This window comes from Eumetopias jubatus, unplaced genomic scaffold (genome assembly GCF_037043125.1).
Source record: "Eumetopias jubatus isolate StellerSeaLion01/CBP00866 unplaced genomic scaffold, mEumJub1_p1.0 scaffold_1, whole genome shotgun sequence".
NCBI lineage: Eukaryota > Metazoa > Chordata > Mammalia > Carnivora > Otariidae > Eumetopias > Eumetopias jubatus.
Window position 1 is genome coordinate 216,064,721 of NW_028274807.1, and position 22,569 is coordinate 216,087,289.

General features: G+C 59.8%; 3 protein-coding genes and 1 long non-coding RNA gene across 7 annotated transcripts; 3 read left to right on the forward strand and 1 right to left on the reverse strand.

Moving 5' to 3' along the window:
- Nucleotides 1-1,983: 1,983 nt before the first annotated feature.
- On the reverse strand, nt 1,984-11,674 carry DOHH (deoxyhypusine hydroxylase). 3 transcript variants are annotated; one of them, XM_028126313.2, is made up of 5 exons: nt 11,326-11,674; nt 7,495-7,854; nt 5,367-5,443; nt 3,870-4,110; nt 1,984-2,818 (listed from the first exon to the last, which is right to left on the reverse strand). In XM_028126313.2, exons 2-5 carry the CDS (start codon nt 7,766-7,768, stop codon nt 2,499-2,501), a joined length of 912 nt encoding a protein of 303 aa, XP_027982114.1. In that variant the 5' UTR covers nt 7,769-7,854; nt 11,326-11,674; the 3' UTR covers nt 1,984-2,498. The 3 variants fall into 3 exon arrangements, with proteins under 3 accessions (XP_027982114.1, XP_027982113.1, XP_027982115.1); XM_028126312.2 differs by having other exon boundaries at nt 11,318-11,674; XM_028126314.2 differs by lacking the exon at nt 11,326-11,674 and adding an exon at nt 8,858-11,286.
- Nucleotides 5,174-7,409, forward strand: LOC148165195 (uncharacterized). The gene is made up of 3 exons (XR_015766712.1): nt 5,174-5,471; nt 5,669-6,299; nt 7,069-7,409. It is a non-coding gene; the product is annotated as an uncharacterized LOC148165195 (long non-coding RNA).
- A 177-nt stretch (nt 11,675-11,851) lies between the features above and the next one.
- On the forward strand, nt 11,852-18,569 carry SMIM44 (small integral membrane protein 44). 2 transcript variants are annotated; one of them, XM_088018239.1, is made up of 6 exons: nt 11,852-12,085; nt 13,360-13,570; nt 13,747-15,615; nt 15,948-16,109; nt 16,418-16,474; nt 18,095-18,569. In XM_088018239.1, the coding sequence occupies exons 2-3, from the start codon at nt 13,369-13,371 to the stop codon at nt 13,983-13,985; spliced, it is 441 nt and encodes a 146-aa protein (XP_087874365.1). In that variant the 5' UTR covers nt 11,852-12,085; nt 13,360-13,368; the 3' UTR covers nt 13,986-15,615; nt 15,948-16,109; nt 16,418-16,474; nt 18,095-18,569. The 2 variants fall into 2 exon arrangements, with proteins under 2 accessions (XP_087874365.1, XP_027982184.2); XM_028126383.2 differs by lacking the exon at nt 11,852-12,085 and having other exon boundaries at nt 13,323-13,570; nt 15,998-16,109.
- Nucleotides 18,570-19,912: 1,343 nt separating this feature from the next.
- Nucleotides 19,913-21,798, forward strand: SMIM24 (small integral membrane protein 24). The gene is made up of 3 exons (XM_028126391.2): nt 19,913-20,047; nt 20,132-20,243; nt 20,934-21,798. Exons 1-3 carry the CDS (start codon nt 19,969-19,971, stop codon nt 21,058-21,060), a joined length of 318 nt encoding a protein of 105 aa, XP_027982192.1. The 5' UTR covers nt 19,913-19,968; the 3' UTR covers nt 21,061-21,798.
- Nucleotides 21,799-22,569: the final 771 nt, after the last annotated feature.

Here is a 22,569-nt window from a genome sequence, read left to right on the forward strand (position 1 = left end):
AGGCAGGCGATGGTGGTGGCTGGGGGCAAATAAGAGATCTGGATTTTAAACTGATTCAAACGCGATGTTTTTAGGCTGAGCCCCTGGAATGATAGTTCCCACTTCCTGTGGGAGGAGCAGCTTTGGGCGGTAACGTGAGGGATCCTAAGAACACACTATGTTTGGGACGCCTCACCAGTATCTAAGCGGAGACGTAACGGGGCAGCCGGACCCCGAGTCTGGAGCTCAGCGGAGGCCCAAGCTGGAGACAGGACTGTGGGCATCGTCCTGCCGTAGACCGGGGTGCGGGGGGAGAGTGGACGAGGCTGCCGGGAGGGGAGCGGCTGGGGAGGGAAGAGGCCCGAGGACCCAGCCTGGGCACCGGGGGAGCGGTGAGAGGTGGGAGGGGAGCCGGGTCCCTGAGGAGTTCCCAGGAGAAGGAGGGGGCCGGGCCAGGGAGACACCGCCCGAGGGGAGGGGGACAGACTAGGGCAGGTCTGGGAACAGGAGGGCAGAGCCTGGCGGGTGCCGGTAGGAGGGAAAGGCGAGCCGAGGGAGGCAGTCGGGGTTTGGCTCTTCCTGGGGCTCTTGCTGGAGAGAGAAGCACAAAGTGGGCAGGAGACAGGACCTGGGGATGCTGTGAGGTCAGGAAGGCTTGTTTTTAAGGAATTCCCACGGTCTCTGCTGCTGGGGACAGGTGACTCCGAGGAGAGCAGGGAGGGTGGCTGGTGGGCCAGTGGACGAGGTGCCCGTGACGCTGAGGTAATAGGGAATGTGTGTCCCGGGCCCCAGGCCCCCGCCCCTTCTAAAAGTCTGTAACTTCCTGGGGAGCCTGGTGGCTCAGCTGGTTGGGCGACCGACTCTTGGTTTCAGCTCAGGTCGTGATCTCGGGGTGGGATGGAGCCCTGCGTCAGGCTACGCACCTAGCACCGAGCCTGACTGGGACTCTCTGCCCCTCCCCCCCGCTCTCTCTCTAAAATAATACATCTTAACCAAGTAAAATTTAAAAAGCCTGTAACTTCCTGAGAGGCAAGGGCCAGAGGAAGAGGAAGGCCTTCCCACCACACTTGGGCCCACCAACAAGGCCTGGGACTGCGGGCTCACAGGTGGCTTCAGGATGGGGCTGGGGGCTGAGGAAGGAGGGACTTTCAGCCACACCCTCGGCCCTGGGGGAGAATCACCGTTGGCCACCTATTGAACCAACCTTGCCTGCACACGGAGGCTCCACAAAATCCCTAACCAAGGGACTCAGAAAGCTCCAGGGCGGGTGAACGCATCCCTGTGGCAGAGGGGTTGTGCCCCAAACTCCACAGGAAGAAGCCCCTGCACCTGGGACCCCTCATCCGGTCGCTCGTGACATCCTTTATAAGAAACGGGCAAGTCAAGTGCTTTCCTGAGCTCTGGGAGCTATGCGAGCAAACCATTACCAGAGAGGAGGGGACCCCAGGGGGTCTGTGTGAACTCGGGCGGTGAGCATCAGAACTGAATCGAATTGTAGGATGCCCACGGAGAGATGACTTGCTTAGGGTGGAGACCTCGCGTGCCTGGTGTCAGAAGGGCCAGGAGGAGAAGGCTTCAGCGTGGCAGAACCAGCTCACAGTCACAGCACCCAAGGACCCCCACTCTGGGCACCAATGCCCTCATGTGACCGGTCAGGGATGTTGTTGGCCGGCAGACAGCAGCAGGTGGAATGTGTCCCACGTGAGATTAGGTGCTATGGTTATGCCTATTTTATGGTCGTAAAACAGGGTGTTGAAGGCTGCACGCGGAGAATGAGGCGGGTCGCTGGGACGGGAACCCATAGCCTGGGCTCCTAGCCATACCACTAAACCCCAATAGGGACTGGGTGAGAATGAGGGTGTGGGGAATCCAGGCTGGGAGTGGGCTGGCTGGAGATGAAACCAGGGCATGGGCCTGGAGCTCTTCAAACACCCCGGCCCCCTCCCTGAGATGTTCCTTGAGAGCAGCCCTGCAGAGCCCACAACATACTCTGAGAGTCATGGCTTGGCAAAAATAATTTAATAGTCCATTTGGACCCCAGGGTCTGCTTGTCCCTCCCCAGCCCCCAAGCCTCTAACAACCCTCCCACCCAGCCTAGTCCGGGGCTAGGGAGTCAGAGGCCCCAGGGGCAGCCCTTGGAAGCCCCAGCCCCTGGCTAGGCCCAAGGGGCTTGGGTTTGCCCACAGCGCCTTTCCGGGCGCCCCTGGTTCAAGAGGCAGGGTCAAGGCAACCCCAACTTCCCTGAGCATAGCCCTGGCCTGCACCCTTAGACCCCCGTTCCCGTGCCAACATCCCACCCCCGTGACCAGAAACCCAGGTGCTGCAGCCCTGCGCCAGGCCCCCCGTGGGGGACACAGGACACCTCAGCCTGGCCCTGGGGGAGTCAGGATGCAAAAGCAGCCAGATCAGGCCAAGCAGACAGCCCTGGGGGGACGGGGAAGCCAGACCCAATCCGCACAAGCTCGGTTTATACGCAGCTCATGCCGAGTCCTGCAGGGCAGGCAGGCGGGCAGGCGGCTCTAGGAGGGGGGCGCGCGTAGCTGCTCCAGCCCATCGGCGTACTGGAAGGCCAGCCCGGTCTCGTGCTCATACATGTCCAGGGCCACCTCACAGCTCTCCCGCACCACGCGCTCGGGGTCGGCCGCATGGGCCCGCAGGGCGGCCAGGCAGGCGGGCCGGGCGATGGCTCCCAGGGCCTCAGCGCACTCGTGCCGCACCATGGGGTTCTCGGCCCGCTGGGCCAGGGTCGCTGCCAGCTGGGGCACGGCCGCCTCGTGCTGCAGCTGGCCCAGGACGTAGCCGATCTCGTGGCGGAAGAGGGCGCTGCCACAGTGCAGGCCTGTGGGCAGGAGGGCAAGGGTGGTCACTGGCTGGGCGGTGCCATCGGGGCAGGCGGGGAACTCGGGGCTGAGTGCCGGAGCACAGGAAGGAGCAGGTGGAAAGGGGGCTCCCCGCCCCAGCCCCGGTGGTCAGTGCTGCTCAAAGGGAGGGACCTGCAGCCAGAGGGGCAGGAGAAGCTGGAGCATGGGCTGGTAATAAGCTCCCCGCCAACAGGCACTGGGAACACAGCGCTGCCCTCTGCAAGGCCAGACGGGGCAGGTGTGGCCTTCCCGGGCCCAGGGTCTCCTTCCAGCTGTGCCCACCTCTCCTTGGGCCTCTGTGTTACGCTATCGCTTGTTTAATGAGGGGACAGTCATGAGCACCCTCCCCCCGGGACTCCACAGACAGGTCACGCTTTACACTGATGGGGAGCCCCCTGCTGGGAGGGGCGGGATGACTGCCCAAGACCAGAGGCCCTTGAGGCCGAGCCAGGGCTCGAGGCCACCTGCCTGACTGCAGCCCCTGCTCCCAAGCACCAGCCAGCCCCGCTGTGCTCCTGCCCGGCACCACCTGGGACTCCCACCCTGTGGCCCAGGGTCCAGGCGATGACCAGGCATCTCCCTGCCAGACAGGAAGTTCTGGGAGTGCAGAGAGGGCTCCAAACCCTCTGCGGGCACGCCCCGGGCACAGGGGTGCAGGGGACCACAGACTGCCCGGGGAGAGGCCTGCAGAGCAGCCTGGGGAGCTGGGAGGAGAGCGACTCAAGTCACGATAACAGAAAGGGGCTAAGGGTGCCGGAGCCACACTGCCGCAGACCAGATCCCACCTCCGCTGCTTGCCAACCACTGTCTGCTCAGGCAACCCTCTGGCTTTCTGGCCTCGGCTTCCCCCCGGGGAACTGGCAGGAAGGGTGCCCGCCCACCTCTTGTAAAGCCGGGGAGGAAGTGCCGGGCGCCGGGCCCAGGACGTGCGCTCCCCGGGTCACTCTGTTGCTCCCTCTCACAGGCGCAGCTCCTGAGCCTCACCCAGGCGCCCTGACCGGGACTCCCCACCTCCCGGCCCCAACTCACCCTCGGCCAGCGCCAACGCAGCCTCTTTGCCGCCGGCATCCCGCAGGGCGAACATGGCTCGATAGCGGTCAAAGAGTGGCTGGGCTTCGTCCAGCAGGACCCCCCGCAGCCGCCCCACGTCACGCTCTTCGGCTGGGGGAGCAGGGTCCACGGACAGGTAGGGCCCGGCCACCGCCGGCTCCCCGCGGTGCTGCTGCAGCCACTCGAGCCGCTGGGCAGCCAGCTGGCACGTCTCGGCCACCTGCGGGGACAGGGGTGCCCGGGTGGCCGCTGAGCACAAGACGGTGGACACGACAGACCCCCCTCCCCACCCTCGGGGGCTCTAGTCATTCTAGACGGAGAGAAAGCGGCAGGGGCTCGTGCGAGGAGGGAGCGACAGGACGGAGGGCCGGGGCGGCTCCACACGGAGGTGATGTGGGAGCGGAGCAGAGGCCTGCAGCAGGTGCAGCAGGGAGCCGGGTGCAAGTGGCCGGTGCAGAGCCCCTCACGCAGGGCCGTGCAGAGGGCGAGGCCAGGCCTGACTGTTCAGCCCGGAGAGCTGCACTAAGAACGGGGGGTTCTGTCCTCAAGGTCATTAGGAAACACGAATGCTTTAGGTCTGAAAGAGGTTAGCAGACCTCCGTTCTGCACTCACCCCCCGCTGCCGAGAGGAGGCTGGGACTGAGTTCTGGGAGGTGAGCAGCAGCAGGTGAGACACACACACACATCCACCCAGAAACCCGCACATGCACGCTCACGGCAGCACAGTTCAGGTGGCCAAAAAGTGGGAACACCCCAAATGTCCATCAGTGGGTGAGTGGACAAGATGTGGGCCACCACACACGGGAATATCAGCTGCAAGCAGGAGCGAGGCGCCCACACGCGCTGCCCCGGGGATGGACCCCGAGCCCACGACGCTCAGGGAGGGAACCAGACACAGGAGGCCACACGGGGTGTGAGTCCACGTGGGTGACACGTCCAGAATAGGTTCATCCACAGACGGGAAGGGGGCTTGTGGGGGCCGGGGGCTTGGGGGGGGGTGACTGCTGATGGGGCGGGGCTTCTTTGGGGGCGACGGAATGTTCTGGAATCAGGAGATGGTCGCACACCTCTGTGGATGCTCTAGAAACACTGATGTGTACCCTTTCAAAGGGTGAACTTTATGGTACGTGAATTACATCTCCGTAAAGCTGTTCCCTGAAGAAGGAAGAAAGGCAGGCAGCGGGGAGACCTGGGAGAGGCCAGGCAGGCCGGGGCAGCGGAGGCGGACACAGTGGGGGGCTCAGCGGGATCCTGGCGCAAGGACTGGACAGGGCGGGAGGGGAGAGGCAAGGCGGGTCGGCCGGGCAGGGTTTAGTGTGGGAGCCAGTTTGGTTTTGCCGAACGGGGCCATGGCCTGGGACCACCCTGGCTGCTGCCCTCTCTCCCAGGACCCTGGCCAAGCGGTCGCCCTGGCAACCAGACACAGGGGGAGGCTGGTCCAGGTGGGGGCGGGAGGAAGGGATCAGGCCACGGCACCTCGATGACAGGGTCGTTGGAGTACTGCTTCAGGACTTCCAGGACGTCTGGGTTCCCGATGGCCCCCAGGGCCTCGCCTGAGAAGAACCACACAGACAGCTCACGGTTGGTTAAGAAACGTCGCGGATACCGCGGGGGGTGGGGGGTACAACCAGCAACACCACCTCCTTTGTGCTCCCCCCCACCCCCTGCCACGGCTCTGCTTGTATCTGTGACCCGTGGATTGGAGCTGGAGCGTGAAACTGGGCTGGGACCCCCCCACTCCCACCCCTGGGCCCATGCCCCCTGTGCTCGTGGTCTAGGTGGGGAGACACTGACAAGCACGTCATGACAACTCTGAGACATCGGTTAACATGGAGCCCCAAGAACACCCGGGTGAGTAGAGCTCATTGGGGTGAGCCCCAGAGGAGGTTTTATGCGGCAGTGTGAGAGAGGAAGGTCAGCAGAGCAAGGCGGGGCTTGGTGGGGGAGCCTGACCGTCTCCCTGTAGGTCCCCATGAGCCCCCATGGGCCCATACTGGCACGGAGTGGGAAGAGACCCACGGCCAGCAAACACTTACGCCACACTCAATCCCTCCCCTGCTTTGCAAGTGGGTGGAACACGCTGCTGCCCACAATCAAGAGCATCCTAATGGAACTGATTCCGGGTCAGGTCTGCCCTCCTTGCCCGCAGCCGTCCAGGGCTCCCACCTCCCTCAGGGTAAAAGCCCAAGTCCTCCCTGAGGCCCCCCAGGCCCTGCCCCTTGCCCTTCCCTCCTCCCTCTCTCCCCGTCACTCCCTCTGCTCCCAGCCACAGGGGCCTCCTTGCCACTCCTCCAAGGAGCAGACAGGGTATGGTGTCAAGACGTCTGCACAGGCTGCATCCTCGCCTGAAACACCTTTCTCCAGATAACTGCCTGCCTTCATTCAGATCTCTGTCCACTGATTAAAAAGGTAACACCTCTGACACCCTCATTCTACTCCCTGCTTTATTTCTTCCTTAGCATTTATGTGTTTCCACCATCACCCGACAAGGTGTTCTGCGATACCACACACTCAAAATAGCAGAACTCACGGGAAAGGTGAGGTTTGGAGGAGAACATTCTTGGTGAGGAGAGCTCCAACAAAAACAGTGACTGGCACACTGAGAGTTACCTGGGGCAGCCTGGGGAGAGGGGGCGGCTCAGCAGAGCTGGACACTACTTTGGGGAATAGGGGAAATGCCTAAAATGAGTAAGATGGAAACAGAGCCCTGCCCCGCCCTCATCTGCAAAGCAGCTCACTGGTTACAGAGACAGCCTCAACAGCACCGGCTTGCCACGAAACGTACTCATCTCCCTCGTTTCCAGTGTCCCTCGAGATAACAGGGCCCGGTACACAGCAGGTGCTCAATAAACACTGGCCCAGTGAATAACACGAACAAATGAAACCGATATCAGGGGCTGGCGAGCTCGCCACCTGATTTTATATTAGCAAAAGATGGTTTCTAACTTTTTATTTTTTTCTTTTTAAAGATTTTATTTGTTTGACAGAGAGAGCGAGTGTGCACAAGCAGGGGGAGCTGCAGCAGGAGAGGGAGAAGCAGGCTCCCCACCGAGCAGAGAGCCCCACACGGGGCTCGATCCCAGGACCCTGGGATCATAACCCGAGCTGAAGGCAGATGCTTCACTGACTGAGCCACCCAGGTGCCCGGTTTTTATGTTTTTAAATGTCTTTTTTTTAGGGGCACTTGGCTGGCTCAGTCGGTAGAGCACGTGACTCTTGATCTTGGGGCCCTGAGTTCCAGCCCCACGTTGGGTGAAGAGATGACTGAAAAATAAAACCTTCAAAAAAACCCAACGGATGATATTTCCCGATGTGTGAAACTTAACGTAGAACTCAAATCTGAGCGCCCATAAAGTCCCACCGGCACGTGGCCATGCCTCTCTGCGGAGGGTAGTTTACCGCGGCTTTTAATCACGAGGGCAGAGTTGCGTCTTGGCAATAGGGACTGTCTGGCCCACGGGGCTGGACATTTTACCACCTGCCCTTTATAGGGAAAGCCTGCCAAGCCCTGCTAGAACACGCGGGAGGGAAAGGGGGCACGTGAGGCAGAAGGGATGGGGGGGAGTGTGTGTGGAGGTCAGACGTCCCCTCCCCCGCCACTCACCCGCCTCGTGGCGCACCATGGGCTCCTGGCGGGTGTCACGCAGCACGTCCAGCAGCACGGGAATGGCCCGGGAGTCCTGCATCTGGCCCAGGCAGTAAGCCAACTCGTGCTTGAGCAGGGCAGAGTCGTCGTCAAAGGCCCGGCTGATCCAGGTGATGGCTCCAGGACCACCGAGCCCGCGGAGGGTGAAGAGCGCCCGGAAGCGGGCCTGCAGGGGCTGCTGGGGGTCCACCAGTGTCTGCCCGATTGCCTCCACCTCCTGCTCTGTCACCATGGTGTCGCCGGCTGCCTCCTGCCCACGGGCCCAGGCCTTCCGCAGCCCCACCTGCACCGAAACCAGGGCCTCCCGGGCACAAGAACCTACAGGCAGAAAACCGAGAGCCCAGGCGAGAGGTGTTTTCCATCCACTCATGGATTTGTTCATTTACGAGTGAGGAGAAGCAGTGCGAGCAGAAAGCTGAGAGCAGCTCCTCCAGCCCCGGTCCAGCCTTCAGCTGAAGCAGCCCCGGCCGATGTCCCCACTGCGACCTCACGAGAGATCAGAGCCGGAAGCACCTAGCTACAAGGCCCAGATCCCCGGTCCACCCAAACTGTGGGACACAGCGTTCGCTGCCTTCAAAGCTGCTAAGTGTGGGGTGATTTGTTACAGGACAGGTAGTTGAGGCGCAAATCCTTTCAGCATGTAAACCGGACCCCTGCCTAGTTGTCCTATGGCACCTCATTATTCCAAACTCCCTCAGAGTCCCAAAGGCTCTGTGTGACCTGCCACCCCCCCCCCGCCAGCCCTCCCCTCCTACCCCCCTACCCCTCGCTCACTCTGCTTCAGCCACACGGGCCTCCTGGCTCTTCCTCCAACACACCAGGCCCAGTCCTACCCCAAGACCTTTGCATGGGTCGTTCTCTTCCTCAGAAACACTCTTCCCCAAATGCCTCCCATGCTCACCCTCTCACTTGCTTGGGTCTCAAATGTCACCTTCTCAGGGAACCCTTCCCTGATCACAGTTGTCATTGTTACTCTTTTCCCTTGTTCTACTTTTCTTCAAAGCACTTACCACCACGAGATATATAGGACGTTTACCACTGTAGCTGCGTATGGTCGGTCTTATCTCTCATCAGAACTCTGAAGGCAGGGACCGAGTCTATCTTAGTCACCACTATACTCCCAGCAGTCCGTAAGCCTTCAGTGAAAACAGCCCTACCAGTAACAGCAGCTGACATTTACAGAGGTGCCAGGCCCCTCTGCTAAGCCCCTCACCCTCACGGACTCATTTACTTTTCCCCATAAACATAAGATGGGCACCAGGCTTGTCACCTTTTTACAGGCGAGAAAGCAGACACACAGAGAGGTTAATAACTTGCTTACGAACAGCGTGAGGAGTTATAAATCCAGCGAGCTGGGCTCCAGAGTCAAGCTCTAAACCACAAATGCTGTGTTGAGTGGATGGACTGACACAAAATGACACAGCCTAGGCTGGGAGGTGGGGCACCATCTCTATCCTCTGGACCAATGAAGACCTGGCGGACGCTTCATAAAGCGTGCTGTGGCGTGCTGCAGTGTCAGCAGGGCTGACTGGGCTTCATGAGGGAGGTGCAGCTGCCTGAGCAGGGGTGACCACCAAGGGAGGGAGAACCAGAAACCACAGAAGCCAGGAGTGAGGGAGCTGGCAAGGTGTTAGGGGCCCTGAGCTCTGACTCTGCTACAGAGATGAGCAGTAACTTGTGTGGGCTCACACAGCAAGTCAAGGGCAAACAGGACCCAGGAGTCCTGACTCCCGGCTCTGCAGGGTCGTCCTCAAGACACCCGGAGAAGGCCCTTCATCGCCTACTCATCCCCAGAGTCCTTAAATTCCTGGGAATGAGGGGAAATCTGGCCAACAAGGCAGCTCCAGCTACGGGAGATGGAGCATGAGGAGAAAATACGCTGCTGATCTCCAGGGCAAGACTTGAACTGGGGCAAAAGTCTCTGGGCTTGGTTTCTGCATTTGGAATAAAACTATTAATAGCTCACAAGTCAGGTTTCCTTCTAGTCTCTGTTCAGATACTCAGTGTGCAGGCAGGAACTCTCTGAGCACCCGGATGTAGCCATGCAAACCCTCCGTGCCCTGCACTCCCATTGTGGCGGCTTCAGTGATCCACGCAGCATCTAACAGCGCCTAGTGTCCAGTATATTTCACTGATCAGTTTCTTACTATAGAAAGTAAGGGCCGGGAGGACAGACTTCATATATATATATGTGTATATATGTGTATATATATATATACATATAAATAAAAAGAAATCTGGGGGCGCCTGAGTGGCTCAGTTAAGCTTCTGCCTTCAGCTCAGGTCTTGATCCCAGGGTCTGGGATCGAGTCCCGCATCAGGGGGTCCCTGCTCAGTGGGGAGCCTGTTTCTCCCTCTCCCGCTCCCCCTGCTCGTGCACGTGCATTCTCTCTCCTTCTGTCAAATAAATAAAATCTTTTTAAAAAATAAAGAGAGGGCGCCTGGGTGGCTCAGTTGGTTAAGCGACTGCCTTCGGCTCAGGTCATGATCCTGGAGTCCCGGGATCGAGTCCCGCATCGGGCTCCCTGCTCAGCGGGGAGTCTGCTTCTCCCTCTGACCCTCTTCCCTCTCGTGCTCTTTATCTCTCATTCTCTCTCTCTCAAATAAATAAATAAAATCTTTTAAAAAAATAAAAAAATAAAGAGAAATCTATTACACACACACACACACACAGGTATCTATATTACTTTGTTCACTGCTGGGTCCCCAAAGGCCTAGCATGGGATTTGTCACCATGGCAGGAGGTGCCCAATCCGTATTTGAGCACCCACTGCACACCAACCATGGTACTAAGCTCTTCATACACAGTGTAAATCCGTATTATTCCTAAAATGGGTAAAAGGGGCTCGTGAACCTCACAGTTACTGCGAATAAAGGTGTGCTCATGGAGGGGCGCCTGGCTGGCTCAATCAGTGGAGCGTTCTACTCTTGATCTCAAGGTTGTTAGTTCGAGCCCCACACTGGGCGTAGAGATTACTTAAAAATAAAATCTTAAAAAAAAAAAAAGAAGAAGAAGAAGAAGATGGCGTGTTCATGGAGCACCTTATACGCACTTGACAAACCAGAGCTGGTATTAAATATTCCTGCAGGGAGCCCCAAACCCACCTCTCTGTACTCAAGAGGGAGCAACCGAGCCTCCTGCAAGCCCGCGGCTCATACCTTCAACCCATTCTTCAGCGGGAAGCAGGGCAAGGGTGTGGGCGCGGGGTTGAGGGGATCAGCCCCCAACCAAAGCAGAATCTGGGAATCCGCTCACCCCTGTGAAATCCTCTTGATGAACTAGTAAGGGACCGAGAAAGAGGAGACCGGGCTCCTCGACCTCTCGCCCCCACCCGAGATCTATCTAAACCAAGAATTCCCAACAAAAACACCTCTGGTAACCAACTCTCCCCCGGAAAGGGATCTTCCCAACACGGGATTCCCTCGGGGCTGCGCGCAAGACCCCACCCGTTGGAAGAGAACCCGAAGAACCGGAAGCCTCAAGATCTGTCTACGCGGGTCCCTAAGTACTGGATCCCTCCTACCGTTGGTCCTCCCGAAACTCGAGAAAGGGATCGCCCAATATGGGACCCCCTCCCCCACACGCGCTGGCTCCCCGGGTCCCACAACCTGGGAATCCAGATCCCGGCGACAGGGTCCCCGGAACCTGGGGAAAGGGCTCGCCGGGACGCGAAACCCCTCGGGAGGAGGCCCCTCGACCCCCGACTGACGAACCCGAGAGACGGGGCCTCCCCACGAGGCGTTTCCCGCCGTGCCCGCCCGCCAGGCCCGGGCCACGCACCGTGCTACCTGCAGCCGAAACGCCCAAACGAGCTCCGGGAAGACGAGGCCGCCGATCCCCCCCGCTCCCACAGCGGCCACCGGCGCCTCACCGGCCCGGACGCTCGCGGCCCTCTCTGGGGGCGGCCATCTTCTCGCCCACGTGACCGGGCCGGAAGGCACCAACGCGGCGCTGGGGGGGGTTCCAGTCACAGTGTCCGCGGCAGGAGAGAGGTCTGGAAGCACGAGTCGGCATCGGTGCCACAGCTCACATTCACGCAGAAGATGGGGTCTAAGGACATCCCTCAGGGAAGGGAAGGGCAACGTCCACTCTTTCCGCGGAAGACATTCTCTCCGGCTTCCCCACCCAGTTCGATAAGTGGAAATGGTTTGCGCCGAGGCTGGCCGGAGCCGGGGTCCGGGTAGCGACGGAGCAGGCGCCGTGCTCCTGGGGCGTGGTCAAGTCCGGGGGGCGTGGCCAATGGCGTCAGGGGGCTGGACTCGAGCTGGGGACGGGAGGGGTCTAAGTCCTTTCTTCAGACCCGATCGAGTCGTTGACGCGTCGTTCCCTTAACACATAGTCGATGGGGGCCGAGGACAAGACAACCTGCGATCCTTGCCCTCGAAAACCTCACAGCCTGGTTGTCTGAGGGAGACAGACAGGAAATAAATAAGTAAAATACGTGATAGCTGGTGACACCGGTTAAGCAGTATAGTTCAAGGGCGGTGCGAAGTCCTAGGAGGAGTGGGCAGAGGCTCAGGTGGTGACGTCCGAGCAAACACCTGGCAGGTACGGGAAGGAGCCGCGGGGATGGTTGCGGGCGAGCCGCCCAGACACAAGAAGGACTTGGGTTTACTCTGACGCAGGGAGAAGCCTGAAGTGTTCTAACCAGGGAAACACACATGAGAAGTGTTTTACCTTTGGAATGTGGAGAGTTGGTTGCAACCCGGTATCTGTAAAGGCAAGGAAAAAAATATTGGAAAAAACGGTGACGTGCAGCCCCTCTTCTGCCTCCGGGGGGTTCCAGCCCCCCTTATCTTTCACCCGGACCACCGCAGTCCCTTTCAGCCTGCCTTCCTGGCGGCTGTCCTCCCCGCAGCGGCCACCAGAGGCCACCTGTGGGCAACTGAGCCAGGCCCCGCCCTCCTCTGCCCACAGCCCTCCAGGGCTCCCACCTCCCTCAGGGTGAAAGATCAAACTCTCCCCTGACCCCCAAGGGGTAGGGGGGGCGCCCTCCTTATCCTTCCCTCCTCCCTATCACCTCGTTCCTCACTCTGCTCCAGGTACACAGGCCTCCTTGCTCTTCTCCAACACGCCAGGCCCGGTCCTTCCCCAGGGCCTTTGCACGTGCTGTGCCCTCTGTCTGGACTGCGCTTCCCCCCTGGTACTCCCGTACCTGCTTCTCTTCCTCCTCTGGGTCTGCTCACATGCATCTTCATATGGCCTTGGCTACCCTATTTTAAGCTTTAACTCCCCTCTTAGTAGTCCCAACCATGGTACCTCCACCCCAATACCGCTCTTTTTTTTCTTTTTAGATTTTATTTATTTATGTTAGAGAGAAAGAGAGTGCGCGTGCACATACCTGCACACACACATGCGTAAGAGGGAGAGAGGGAGAGGGAGAGAAGTAGACTCCCTGCTGAGCACAGAACCCGACTTCAGACTCTATCTACCCCACGACCCGTGATCATGACCTGAGCTGGAATCAAGAGTCAGATGCTCAACCGACTGAGCCACCCCAATGCCACCCTTCACTTTCTAACTCAATACATCACTTACTCAAGGTTATGTTTTTTCTCAGTGTATCCCCCTATCTTGAATGTCAGCTCCATGAAGGCAGGGATGTTCCCAGAAGAGGGAGCAGCTGGAGCAAAGGCCCTGAGGCGGGGGAAGGACGAACAGAGTACCAGCCATGTCGGCTGGAGCTGAATGAGGGAGGGGGGCCGCTGGGCGGAAGTGATTAATCCAGGCAGATGGTGGCCTTGGAGGAGCCCCAATCCTCTTACCCAAAGCCCCTAAATACTTCCGCCACGCAGGTCACCTCCGGGCCTCTCTTGCTCCAGGTGGCCATCATGCCGGGGCTGGCAGTCGAGCAGGGGATGGAGGGCTGGAGCCCGGCCCCACCGCTGTATGAGGAGTACCGCCCACCACCTCTGGATGCCATCCGCCTGCCCAGGTATGCGCTGTACCTGCTGCTGGCGGCACTCCTGGTGGTGGCCGTGGCCTATGCCATTGTGGGGCATCTCATCAAGGACCTCGCCCATGACCTGGCTGGTGAGCTGCTACCCGCCACGAGCCCTGCTTGGGGCAGTGCTGGGCCACTCCGGGGCAGCGGCGGGCGGGGGGGGTGGTGGAGGGGGAGGGGCGGGATGCAAGGGCCTCTCGCAGCCAGGGAGGGGACAGAGGGTGGATGAGGCCCCGGGAGGCTCCTCACCAGTGTCCTACTGCAGACTGGGCCTTCGGCCCGAAGCCAGAGCAGGAAGACCCCCCTCGGGAACTGTGCTCAAGCCTGGAGGGCGAGGATCTGGAAGAGCTGGACCTGCAGCTGGCCCGGGCCTGGCGGGGTGATGAGGACCCTGGTGGGGGTGGCGACGCAGCCACTGCAGAAGCCCCCGCCCTGGCTCCCCGCCGCCCTTCCATTGCCTTCAAGGACCCACCTGCTCGAAGCTCCTTCTGGAGGCTGGACTGAGCCAGGCCCTGCCCTCTGGCCCAGGACCTGGGTTTGAACCCCTTTGCAGTTGTGTAGACTGGACTTGTGCCCGCTGGATCCATTGCTCCACTGATCTGCCCCGTCTTGGCAGAGAATGTTCTCTTTCTTGGCTGACAGGTTCCAGTGGTTGGTCACTGGCACTTTCCACACTCCTGCTCCCCCCATAGCCCCAGAGCCTGATTCTGCCCAACCTCCACCAAGAAGAATTTTTCAAAGACTAACAATGGTGGCTAACCCTTACTGAGTGCTTAGTATGTCCCTGCTGTTGTGCTCAGTGAGCCTTTTCCACGTATTACTTCATTTAATCCTCACAGGCCAGGACTTTTCACCCCCATTTAACACATGGGAACATGGAGGCACAAAGCCCAGAAATGACTTGTTTGGAGCAGAGAGAACTTTTTGCAGAAAGAGGCCAGTTCCGTGACCTGCCTTCGAACTCAGAATCCCCAAGGCAGGGTTCTGGCCCTGCTCTCCCGAATCTGCTCCAGCCCCACCTCCCACCTCTTCCCCAGCTCTGCTGCTCTGTCCGCCAGATCTGTTGGTTTCTGGGGGTCCTGACTTCCCAGCTAACCTGAGAAGTCCCGGAGGACAGCGTCTGAGGCTTCGTCCCTCCCTCCTGACCTTGGCACAGACAGGGCACACGGTCGGAGCTTCGCAGGCACCACTCGGGTGGTTGAGATGGGCTTGCTCTGAGCAGGTGCCTGAGCTCCATCACTCTACTGGATGGCCCCTTGTGCAGTGATGATAGACCTCAGGGAGGCAGGGGGCCCCAGGTATGCATGGGTGCTCCTTAAAGGTGTGTGCAGTGACACTGGTACCCCCCCCAGCCCCCAAGGGCCCTGCAGAGCCCCCCGCCCCCCGGTCGGGGCTTCCTGCCACATGCCTGGGCCGTGGCTGTCCAGTGGCAGCTGGGGGAAGGTGCTCCTTCTCCTGGGCAGGGCTCCCTATCTAATCAGCCAGGGACCAAGGTTGATGGACAGGAGAGCCTGCAGCCTGAGTCATCTGCTACCTGGGCGTCCCGTTCTCCAGCCATCAGGGCGTGGATAGTGGGCCATGTGGCCCGTCACTTCTTGTCCCTGTGCTCATCCCCGTATTGGCTGTGGGTCCCCAGGGATCTGGGAGCCAGGATGAGGCCGTTTAAGCCGGTGGTGGGGGAGATCTGGGTTCAGATCCCGGCTCCAGCTCTTTCTGCGTGACCTGTGTGCTCCTGGCCTCCTTGGGCTTCTCTGAAAATGGAGACAGAAACATTCTGTGGGGTGTTCAGAGAAGGAGACACAGTGATGCCTGGCAGCCCTGAGCCCAGGCCCATCTTGGCCTGGCCGCTGCGGCACGGAGCCTGGGGCACCTGGAGGCTGGGTCCTGGGGTAGGGCACGGGGTGGGGGGGCTGGACTCCCCGTGTTAATTGTTATACCAGGTCCAGAGTCTGATCTCCGGGTCTGGACCAGCCCCGCCCCTAGGCCCGCCTGCCACTATATCAGGGGCTGGGCAGGGCCTCACCCAGCTAACCTTGACTGTGCACCGCTGCTGGCTCTTCCATGACCATGGAGACCCTGGAGACCCTTCTCCTGCTCAGCGCCCTGCTCCTGTCACCTGCAGAGGCTCAACGGGGTAGGGCTCCGACCTGGACCTGGGGGGGCGGGGTGGAAGCGGGGGGAGGGGTCGTGGGAGGGGCTCATTCATAGGCTCACCATCTCCCCATTTTTCATGATGAGGAACTGAGACCTCTGAAAGGAGGGGGCAGGCAGAGGAGCAATGGGGCCAGGCCCTTCCTGGAGCCCCCCCCAGCCCCCACACTCCCTCTGGGCCTCTCTCCCCATCCCTGAGATGCCCCCAGCCCCCTCCCCTTCTCTAGAACTGGTCTCTGACACCCGGCCCCTTTCTAAGACCCCATTGGCTTGAGCACCCCCCAGCAGCCTTCCCCTCTTCCCTTTCGGGGGCAGGCCCCGGCCCTGCCCCATCTCCCAGTCCCACCTGCCCCACCTTCGGACAGCCTCGCAGAATCGCCCGAAGCCCTGGCTGGTGGGCCTGGCTGCCGTCGTGGGATTCCTGTTTATTGTCTTCATCCTCATGCTGGTCAACCGCATCTGGTGCTCCAAAGCGAGGTGGGAGCCCCTCTCCCCACTCCCCACAGCCGCTGTCCCTGTCCTCCCCTTCTCCCCAAAGGGTTGGGCACCCCTCCCGCTTCCTGACTCTCTCTGGTCCTTCCCCCCCCCCCCCCCCCCCGTCTCCCCATTTCCCTGTTCCAGCTCAGACCTCCCCCACCCCCACCTCACAGCCTCTCAGTCCAGGACAACCATGCCGCCCATCTGCCTGGCTTGGTGCAGTTCGTGAGCCCCAGCCAGGGGAGACTGTGAAGGCTACCGCCTGCCCTTCATCCACCTTCACCCCTCTACCTCTATTTCTCCCGCAGAGCTGAGGACGAGGAGTCCGCATTCAGAATGGAGTCCAACCCGCATCAGGACCCGAGGTACTGCTCGTGTGAGCACGTGTGGGTGTGTGCGGGGTCAGGGGGCTTGTGGGAGCCCCCTCTGGGGGTGGGAGGGATGGGTGTGCTCTGATGACCCCTGTCTGCTCTTCAACTCTTCAAGCACATTTCTGCCCCGGGGCCTTGCCCATACTGTTCTCTCTGATTGGAACTCCCTTTCCTGTATCTTCTGGCCGGCTCCTCCTTCAGTCCCAGCTCAGATATTTCCTCCTCACAGAAGCCCACCCTGACCACCAGCCTTCCTGACACTCTGTGTCCCCCAGCTGTGCATTCTTCTTTGCACTTAACCACCAGCTGAAATTATCTTAGTCACTTACCCCTTTCTCCACGCTAGCTGGTAGCTTCCAATAGACAAGAGAACTTAGCTTTAGTCCTGGCTGTGTTCCCGGTGCTCAGCACGGGGCCTGGCGCACACAGTAGGTCCGTTGAACAAGACCGTGGTGTGGGATTGGGTAGGTGTCTCCGCACGGGCATGTGATCGGGTGTGGGTGACTCTCCTGGACTCCGTGTCTTCTGTGGTCCCGACTGGTTCCGGACATGCTTCTGGTGGAAGGCTCAGGGAGGTGGCAGGGCTGGGGACCCTTTCAGTGCGATATCCCAAGTTGAGCAAAATTTGGGGGATGGGAACAAGAATGCAGAAGATGGGAGGAGGCCAGCCTGCCTGGAAGATTCTCAGCCAAGCCCAACAAGATGTACGTGAGGGAGAGGTGTAGGCCCGATTGTCTGCTTTGTCTAAGACCCAGTGCAGCTCCAGTGAAATGTGATTCCCACTGCTGGGATGTGCTGGAAGTTCTCGACCCCACCCATGTTGGTAGTTTTCTCCCTGCCTTGTTCATGCCTTCATCCATCCATCCATCCATCCATCCATCCATCCATCCATCCATCCGCCTACCCACACTTCACTTTCCAACTATCTATCATTCATCCATCAATCTCCCTACCCAGTAACACATTGATCCATTCATCCATCCACCTGTCTACACTGCCATCCATCCAACCATTTATACTCCCATCCATTGATCTGTCATTCTCTTCTTTCTCCTGTTCACTCACTCGTCTTCCCATTCATTTATTCATCTCTCCATGAAGCTATCCATTCACCTAACCACTTATCTGCCCATCACCTATGCAACCGTCCATCCATTTATTCCCTTACCCACCCTTCTACCTTCTCACCCACCCATCCATCCACACACCCATTTCCCCCACTCATCAGCCCAATGATCTGTCTACCCATCCACCCTTCTATACTCCTATCCATCCATCCATTGACCCATCTTTCTTTCCTTCTTCTAATCTATTCACCTACTATGCTATCTATTCATCCATCCATGCAACCTTCTATTCACTTCTCTACTTATCTACCTATTCATCCATCCATCCATCCATCCATCATCCATCCATCCATTCTCCATCCACCTGTCCATCCATGGGATGGTTGAGTCTTAGTGTCTGCCTTTGTGAAATGGAAATAGCAAGGCTTCCTCATGAGGAGTGTTTTGAAGAATTCAACAAAGGTGTAGAACACCTGGCACAGGTACGTGTCAATTTAATGAGAGTGGCTGTTTCTCACTGTGGTCTGGGCCCTTTGTATCCCTACAGTGAAGAAGGCAAGAGGAAGAGGGAAGGGGACATAAAGGGCAAGAAGGGCAAGAAGGCTGAGGAAGAAGGAGAGAGAAACTTGGGGCTGGAGCTGGAGGAGAAAGAGGAGTCCAGAGGTAAAGGGAAAGTCACGAACACAGCCATGTGAAGACTCGACACCGACTTCCTCCAGGCAGCCGCCCAGAGATGCCCCTTTCACATCGTGTAAGCGATGATCTGGACGTGAAGCCACCATAATAACTCCGTGCAGAGCTGAGAATACCGCACGAAGAGGTGTGGACTTGCCCCGCCCCACAGGGAGTGGGGCAAGTGTGCTCTGTGTGCTGCGTCCGTGGGCTTTATGCACCCTCCTTCCTGACTTGACTGCCTAGTGATTCTTCTTGCACTAGGAGCGCATTCTTGGTTGTGGAGAAACCCCCCAGCCCTCACCATCTCATGGCTCCACCTATTTCTACCCCCCGCCTGATTTCTTTTCCCTCTCCCTGATATCTGTTGGCCAGAACCTCCGCCCCGCCCCCCCCCCCCCCCCCCCGTCCCATCCCACTCAGCCTGGGGACCAACTTGGGGCAGGGGCTGCCTTTTGGAGACCTGCATTAAATTGATAAGAGCCCTTCAGAAGGGCTCCTGTTGTCTCTTGGGACTCAGTTTCCCCCTGGGGGAGGCAGCTTTTGGGGTTGGGGTCACTGCCTGTGCAGGTGTGGTAGAGCAGGCTGCACCGTGCCCAGATGCCCTGGGCACACTCAGCCCTCTCCCTGCAATCTTGATTTTGCTGCCCTGAGCCTTGGACTTTGAGCCCCGAGAGTGCCGTATCCTGGGAAATCCTTGCTACCCCACCCCTGGTCTGGGCTCACATGACTCCATGCCCGGGAACTGTGTCCAGGGAGGCTGTGTGCCCCGGGGCTCGGCGCCCCCCTGGGAAGGGACAAGCACTTTCTCCTCCCAGTTTCCAGCCACTCCTTTCACCTCACTTTTTCCGGGCCCTGGACCTTGCCCTGGATATTAACCATTTCTTAATAAGGACCTTGATAAAAGCTGGCATTCGGGCTGGGTTCTGGGGCAGGTCGCTGGGGTTGTTGGGTGTAGGATGTAACCCCCAAGGCTGCTAGAACACTTCCAGGGTAGTCCACCAGGGGGGTGGAAAAAACATAAACAAATAAAATCAAGGTACTACATGCCCTCATAGATGCTCCCAGGGAGCGCCCAGCATCTTAATCCTCAGTCTCCATTAGTACGCAGTTAGTCCCATTTTCCAGCTGAAAATACTGAGGCGTCGAGAGAAAGATGCCACTGGCCAGGTGTCGAGGGTTGCTCTTGTCAGAGCTGGGATGAAGCCCAGGCTGCCCAAACGATGAGGGAGTTTGTAGGCTCTGGCTAAGGTCAGATTTGGAGGTTAATGTCCTAGGATGGGAGAGGGTTGGAGTGCCAGGTGTCCGTTCCTGGCTGTGGTTCCTAGCTGGGAGAATGGCGTCCCTCTGGAATGCTGTGCGGCCCCCGGGGAGGTAGCCCCTCATCTGCAACCTGAGGACAAGAGTTAGGAGGCTTGAAGCAGGCGCTGGGGCTTAAGAACCATCGCAAGGCCTGACGCATAGTAGGTGCTCAGGAAACGCGTTCCCCACCTTTCCCGAGCCTCTCCCATGGCTCTGGCTGTGGGGAGTGAGGAGGCCAGGGTGGACCTCTGGGAGACAGGGTGCTGGGATGCTTGGGACGCCGGACCCCTCCCCGGCATACCCAGAATCCAGGGGGGGGCCCCACCCCCCCACTTCCTGTGGCCCTGGCCACACCCTGCCCTGGGGTGTCCGGGGCGGGCCACTTCCTCCTCTAATGGGGTGGCACCCCAGGCCCCGCCGGAAAGAGGCCAGGACAGACGGACAAGGATGGACAGATTCCGGATGACTGCTGGCCCAGTCTCCCTTCTGGCGTCTCTGGTCCCGCGGCCGGTTCAGGCCCAACCCTGTAAGGCCTCGGGAGGGAGAGGAGGTGGGAAGGGAGCCCCCAGCTGGCGGCCCAGCCGCTGACCCCGCCGCACCCTGCCCGCAGCGGCCCAGAGGAAGCCGTGGCTGGTGGGGCTTGGGGCCGTGCTGGCCGCCCTCTTCCTCATCTTCGTCCTCATCATGGTCTACGCCGTCTGGTGCAGCCAGTCCCGCGACAGGTGGGCCCCCCTCCTGTGTGAGTCCCTCCCCTGCTAACCTGCTGGGGCTCAGAGCCCCTCCCCTTCCCTCTCCTCTCCGAGCCTTGGAGGAGGCAGGGCCAGGGGGCAATTCTTTGATTCAGACCCAGTGGGGCCTCCTATGACCTCACTGACTTCCCTCCTGACTCCCTACGTGAAAAACGAGGTGGTTTCCCGAGACCCCATCACTCAGGTGCGTTTCAGGTGGGATCCCTAACGGCCTTATCACCTCCCCTCAAGCCCCACGCACTTAGCCCTCCCTCCCTCCGTCCGTCCATCCCGCTGTCTGCGCCTCTGTCCACCTTGCCCCCACCGCGCCCGCATGTCCACCTGTTCATCCGGCCGTCCATCCGCTCGTTCGCCGAGCCGCCCATCAATCGATCCATCTCCCCACCTGGCCGCCTGTTCCCTCGCACACAGTTCCCCCGGGAAGCCGGGAAGGCCAGATGTGAGGAGGTGGGTGCGGGCTCCCGTAGCTCCCGCGTGAGCTCCCCGCACTTCCTTCTTGTTCAAACAGGGCAGGTGTCCTAACCTGTCTGAGCCTCAGCACGGCTTCCGCACAATGGGAACGACGAGAATGCAGCACTCAGAGGTTCTGGGGGGGTCGCAAGAGGCCTGGACACTGTAACTCCTTATTAAGTGAGGTTTTCTGGACACTTCTTGTCTCCACAGCAAGAAAGAGAAGGAAGAGGTGACCATGGGAGAGGAGGAGAAAGAAACAGAGGGCAATGGGGGGCTGGAGCTGGCTGAGAAAGAGGGGCCTCCAGACCACGAAAGAGTGGCGAGCTCCTCTGAATGAAGTCGTCCCACCTGCCTCCTCCAGGCAGGCCTCCCGGGGACGCCCAATGCCTGCTCTGCACCCTACAAGCAAAGACCTGGTCCTGGGGCCAGCAAAATTATTCCATGTGGGGTTCAGGTGAAGTGTCCCTGAAAGAGGAGCGCTCAGGCCCTACCCCAAGTAACCCCCTTTGCGTTTACCTGGGCATTTTTACACCCCCTTCCCAAGCACCCCCTCCCCCTTTGAGCCCGGAAGAGATCTGGTGGGGGCAAGCCGTGCAAAGGCCCTGCAGTGTTTTCCGGGCCCCAGAGCAGGTCCAGCCCTCGGGCTGTCTTGCTTTTGTTTTGTTGCTCCTGGGCCTGAACTTCGGGGGGGCGGGCAGCACGTGGCCGTTTCCTGGGAGCCAAGGGCCCTCCGACCGCGCGCTGGTTTTCTAGTCACTGTCTGCTAGCTGTGCCTGGGTGCGGGTGCTGAGGGTGGGAGGAGACGGCGTCCTCACCCCCTCTGACCGTGCTGCACTCCTGCGGGCGGCTGCAGAGAAGGCTTGAACTCCAAGCGTCCATGCTGTGTGGCCCTAAGCATGTAACTTAACCTCTCTGTGCCTAAGTGTCTTGTCCTGTGAAAGGGGGAGGACAGTAGCTTGATCCTTTCTAAGTTGTCATGAGGATTAAATGAAATACTGTCCACAAAAATCCCGAGCACAGAACCCCCGGAACCCAAACGGTGTCTAATAAATGTCAGCTTTTTGTTATGCTGAAACGGTGTGGCTGGGGCCCAGTGCATGCGAGCCCCGCCCCCTCCCCAGGCCTGGGGGATCTAGAAGGGCACAGTGTGCGTGTTCAGACTGCGCCTCTGGCGCCCCCGCGTCCTCTGCCTCTGGTCCGTGGGTTCGGATGGGGGGTCCGGAGGGTCCGGAGGGTCCGGGCATGGGGCGGCGCTGCGGTCGCGGGGGGGGGGGGGGGAGGGGAGAAGGGCGGGGCTGTGTGACTCCTCCCTTTCCGCGGGGCGAGACTTCTCCCCTAGGGGCGTCTGGAAATTGTGGGGGGAGTTTTGTGGCTGTCACAAGCCTGCCCCCCCTTTTAGGGCATTGAGTTGGGGGCCCAGGGATGGCAAACAGCCTGCAGTGTTGGGACGGCCCCCCAAAGCCAAGAACTGCAACACTTCAGGGGCCAATGTCTGAAAAACACGGAGGCTTACCTTGAGATCGAGGGCCAGACTGCTGCCCACCCCGACCCGGGCTTACCCCCCACACCGGCTGAGCCCCCCAGCCCTGACTGACCCCCTACCCCGGCCGAGGCCCCCCACCCCTGGTTGAGCCCCTTAGCCCTGACTGACCCCTAACCCTGACTGAACCCCTCAACCGTGGCTGAATTCCCGACCCCTGGTTGAACCCCCATCCCACCTGAGCCCTTACCGCATCTGAGCCCCCACAACAGGCTGAACCTTCACCCCGCAGAAGAAGCTCCTGCTATCGCCCCCTTTCCCGCTGCGGGAAGGGGCTGGACGGCGGGGATTGGGGCGCAGGTGGTT

Coding starts and splice junctions, on each gene's coding strand:
- SMIM44 (XM_088018239.1), top strand. CDS start 13,369: ATGCCGGGGCTGGCAGTCGAGCAGGGGATGGAGGGCTGGAGCCCGGCC. Junction 13,571..13,746: donor CCTCGCCCATGACCTGGCTG/GTGAGCTGCTAC, acceptor GTCCTACTGCAG/ACTGGGCCTTCGGCCCGAAG.
- DOHH (XM_028126313.2), bottom strand. CDS start 7,768: ATGGTGACAGAGCAGGAGGTGGAGGCAATCGGGCAGACACTGGTGGAC. Junction 5,444..7,494: donor CATGGTGCGCCACGAGGCGG/GTGAGTGGCGGG, acceptor GGTTCTTCTCAG/GCGAGGCCCTGGGGGCCATC. Junction 2,819..3,869: donor TGCGTTGGCGCTGGCCGAGG/GTGAGTTGGGGC, acceptor TCCTGCCCACAG/GCCTGCACTGTGGCAGCGCC.
- SMIM24 (XM_028126391.2), top strand. CDS start 19,969: ATGGACAGATTCCGGATGACTGCTGGCCCAGTCTCCCTTCTGGCGTCT. Junction 20,048..20,131: donor GCCGGTTCAGGCCCAACCCT/GTAAGGCCTCGG, acceptor CCCTGCCCGCAG/CGGCCCAGAGGAAGCCGTGG. Junction 20,244..20,933: donor TGCAGCCAGTCCCGCGACAG/GTGGGCCCCCCT, acceptor TTGTCTCCACAG/CAAGAAAGAGAAGGAAGAGG.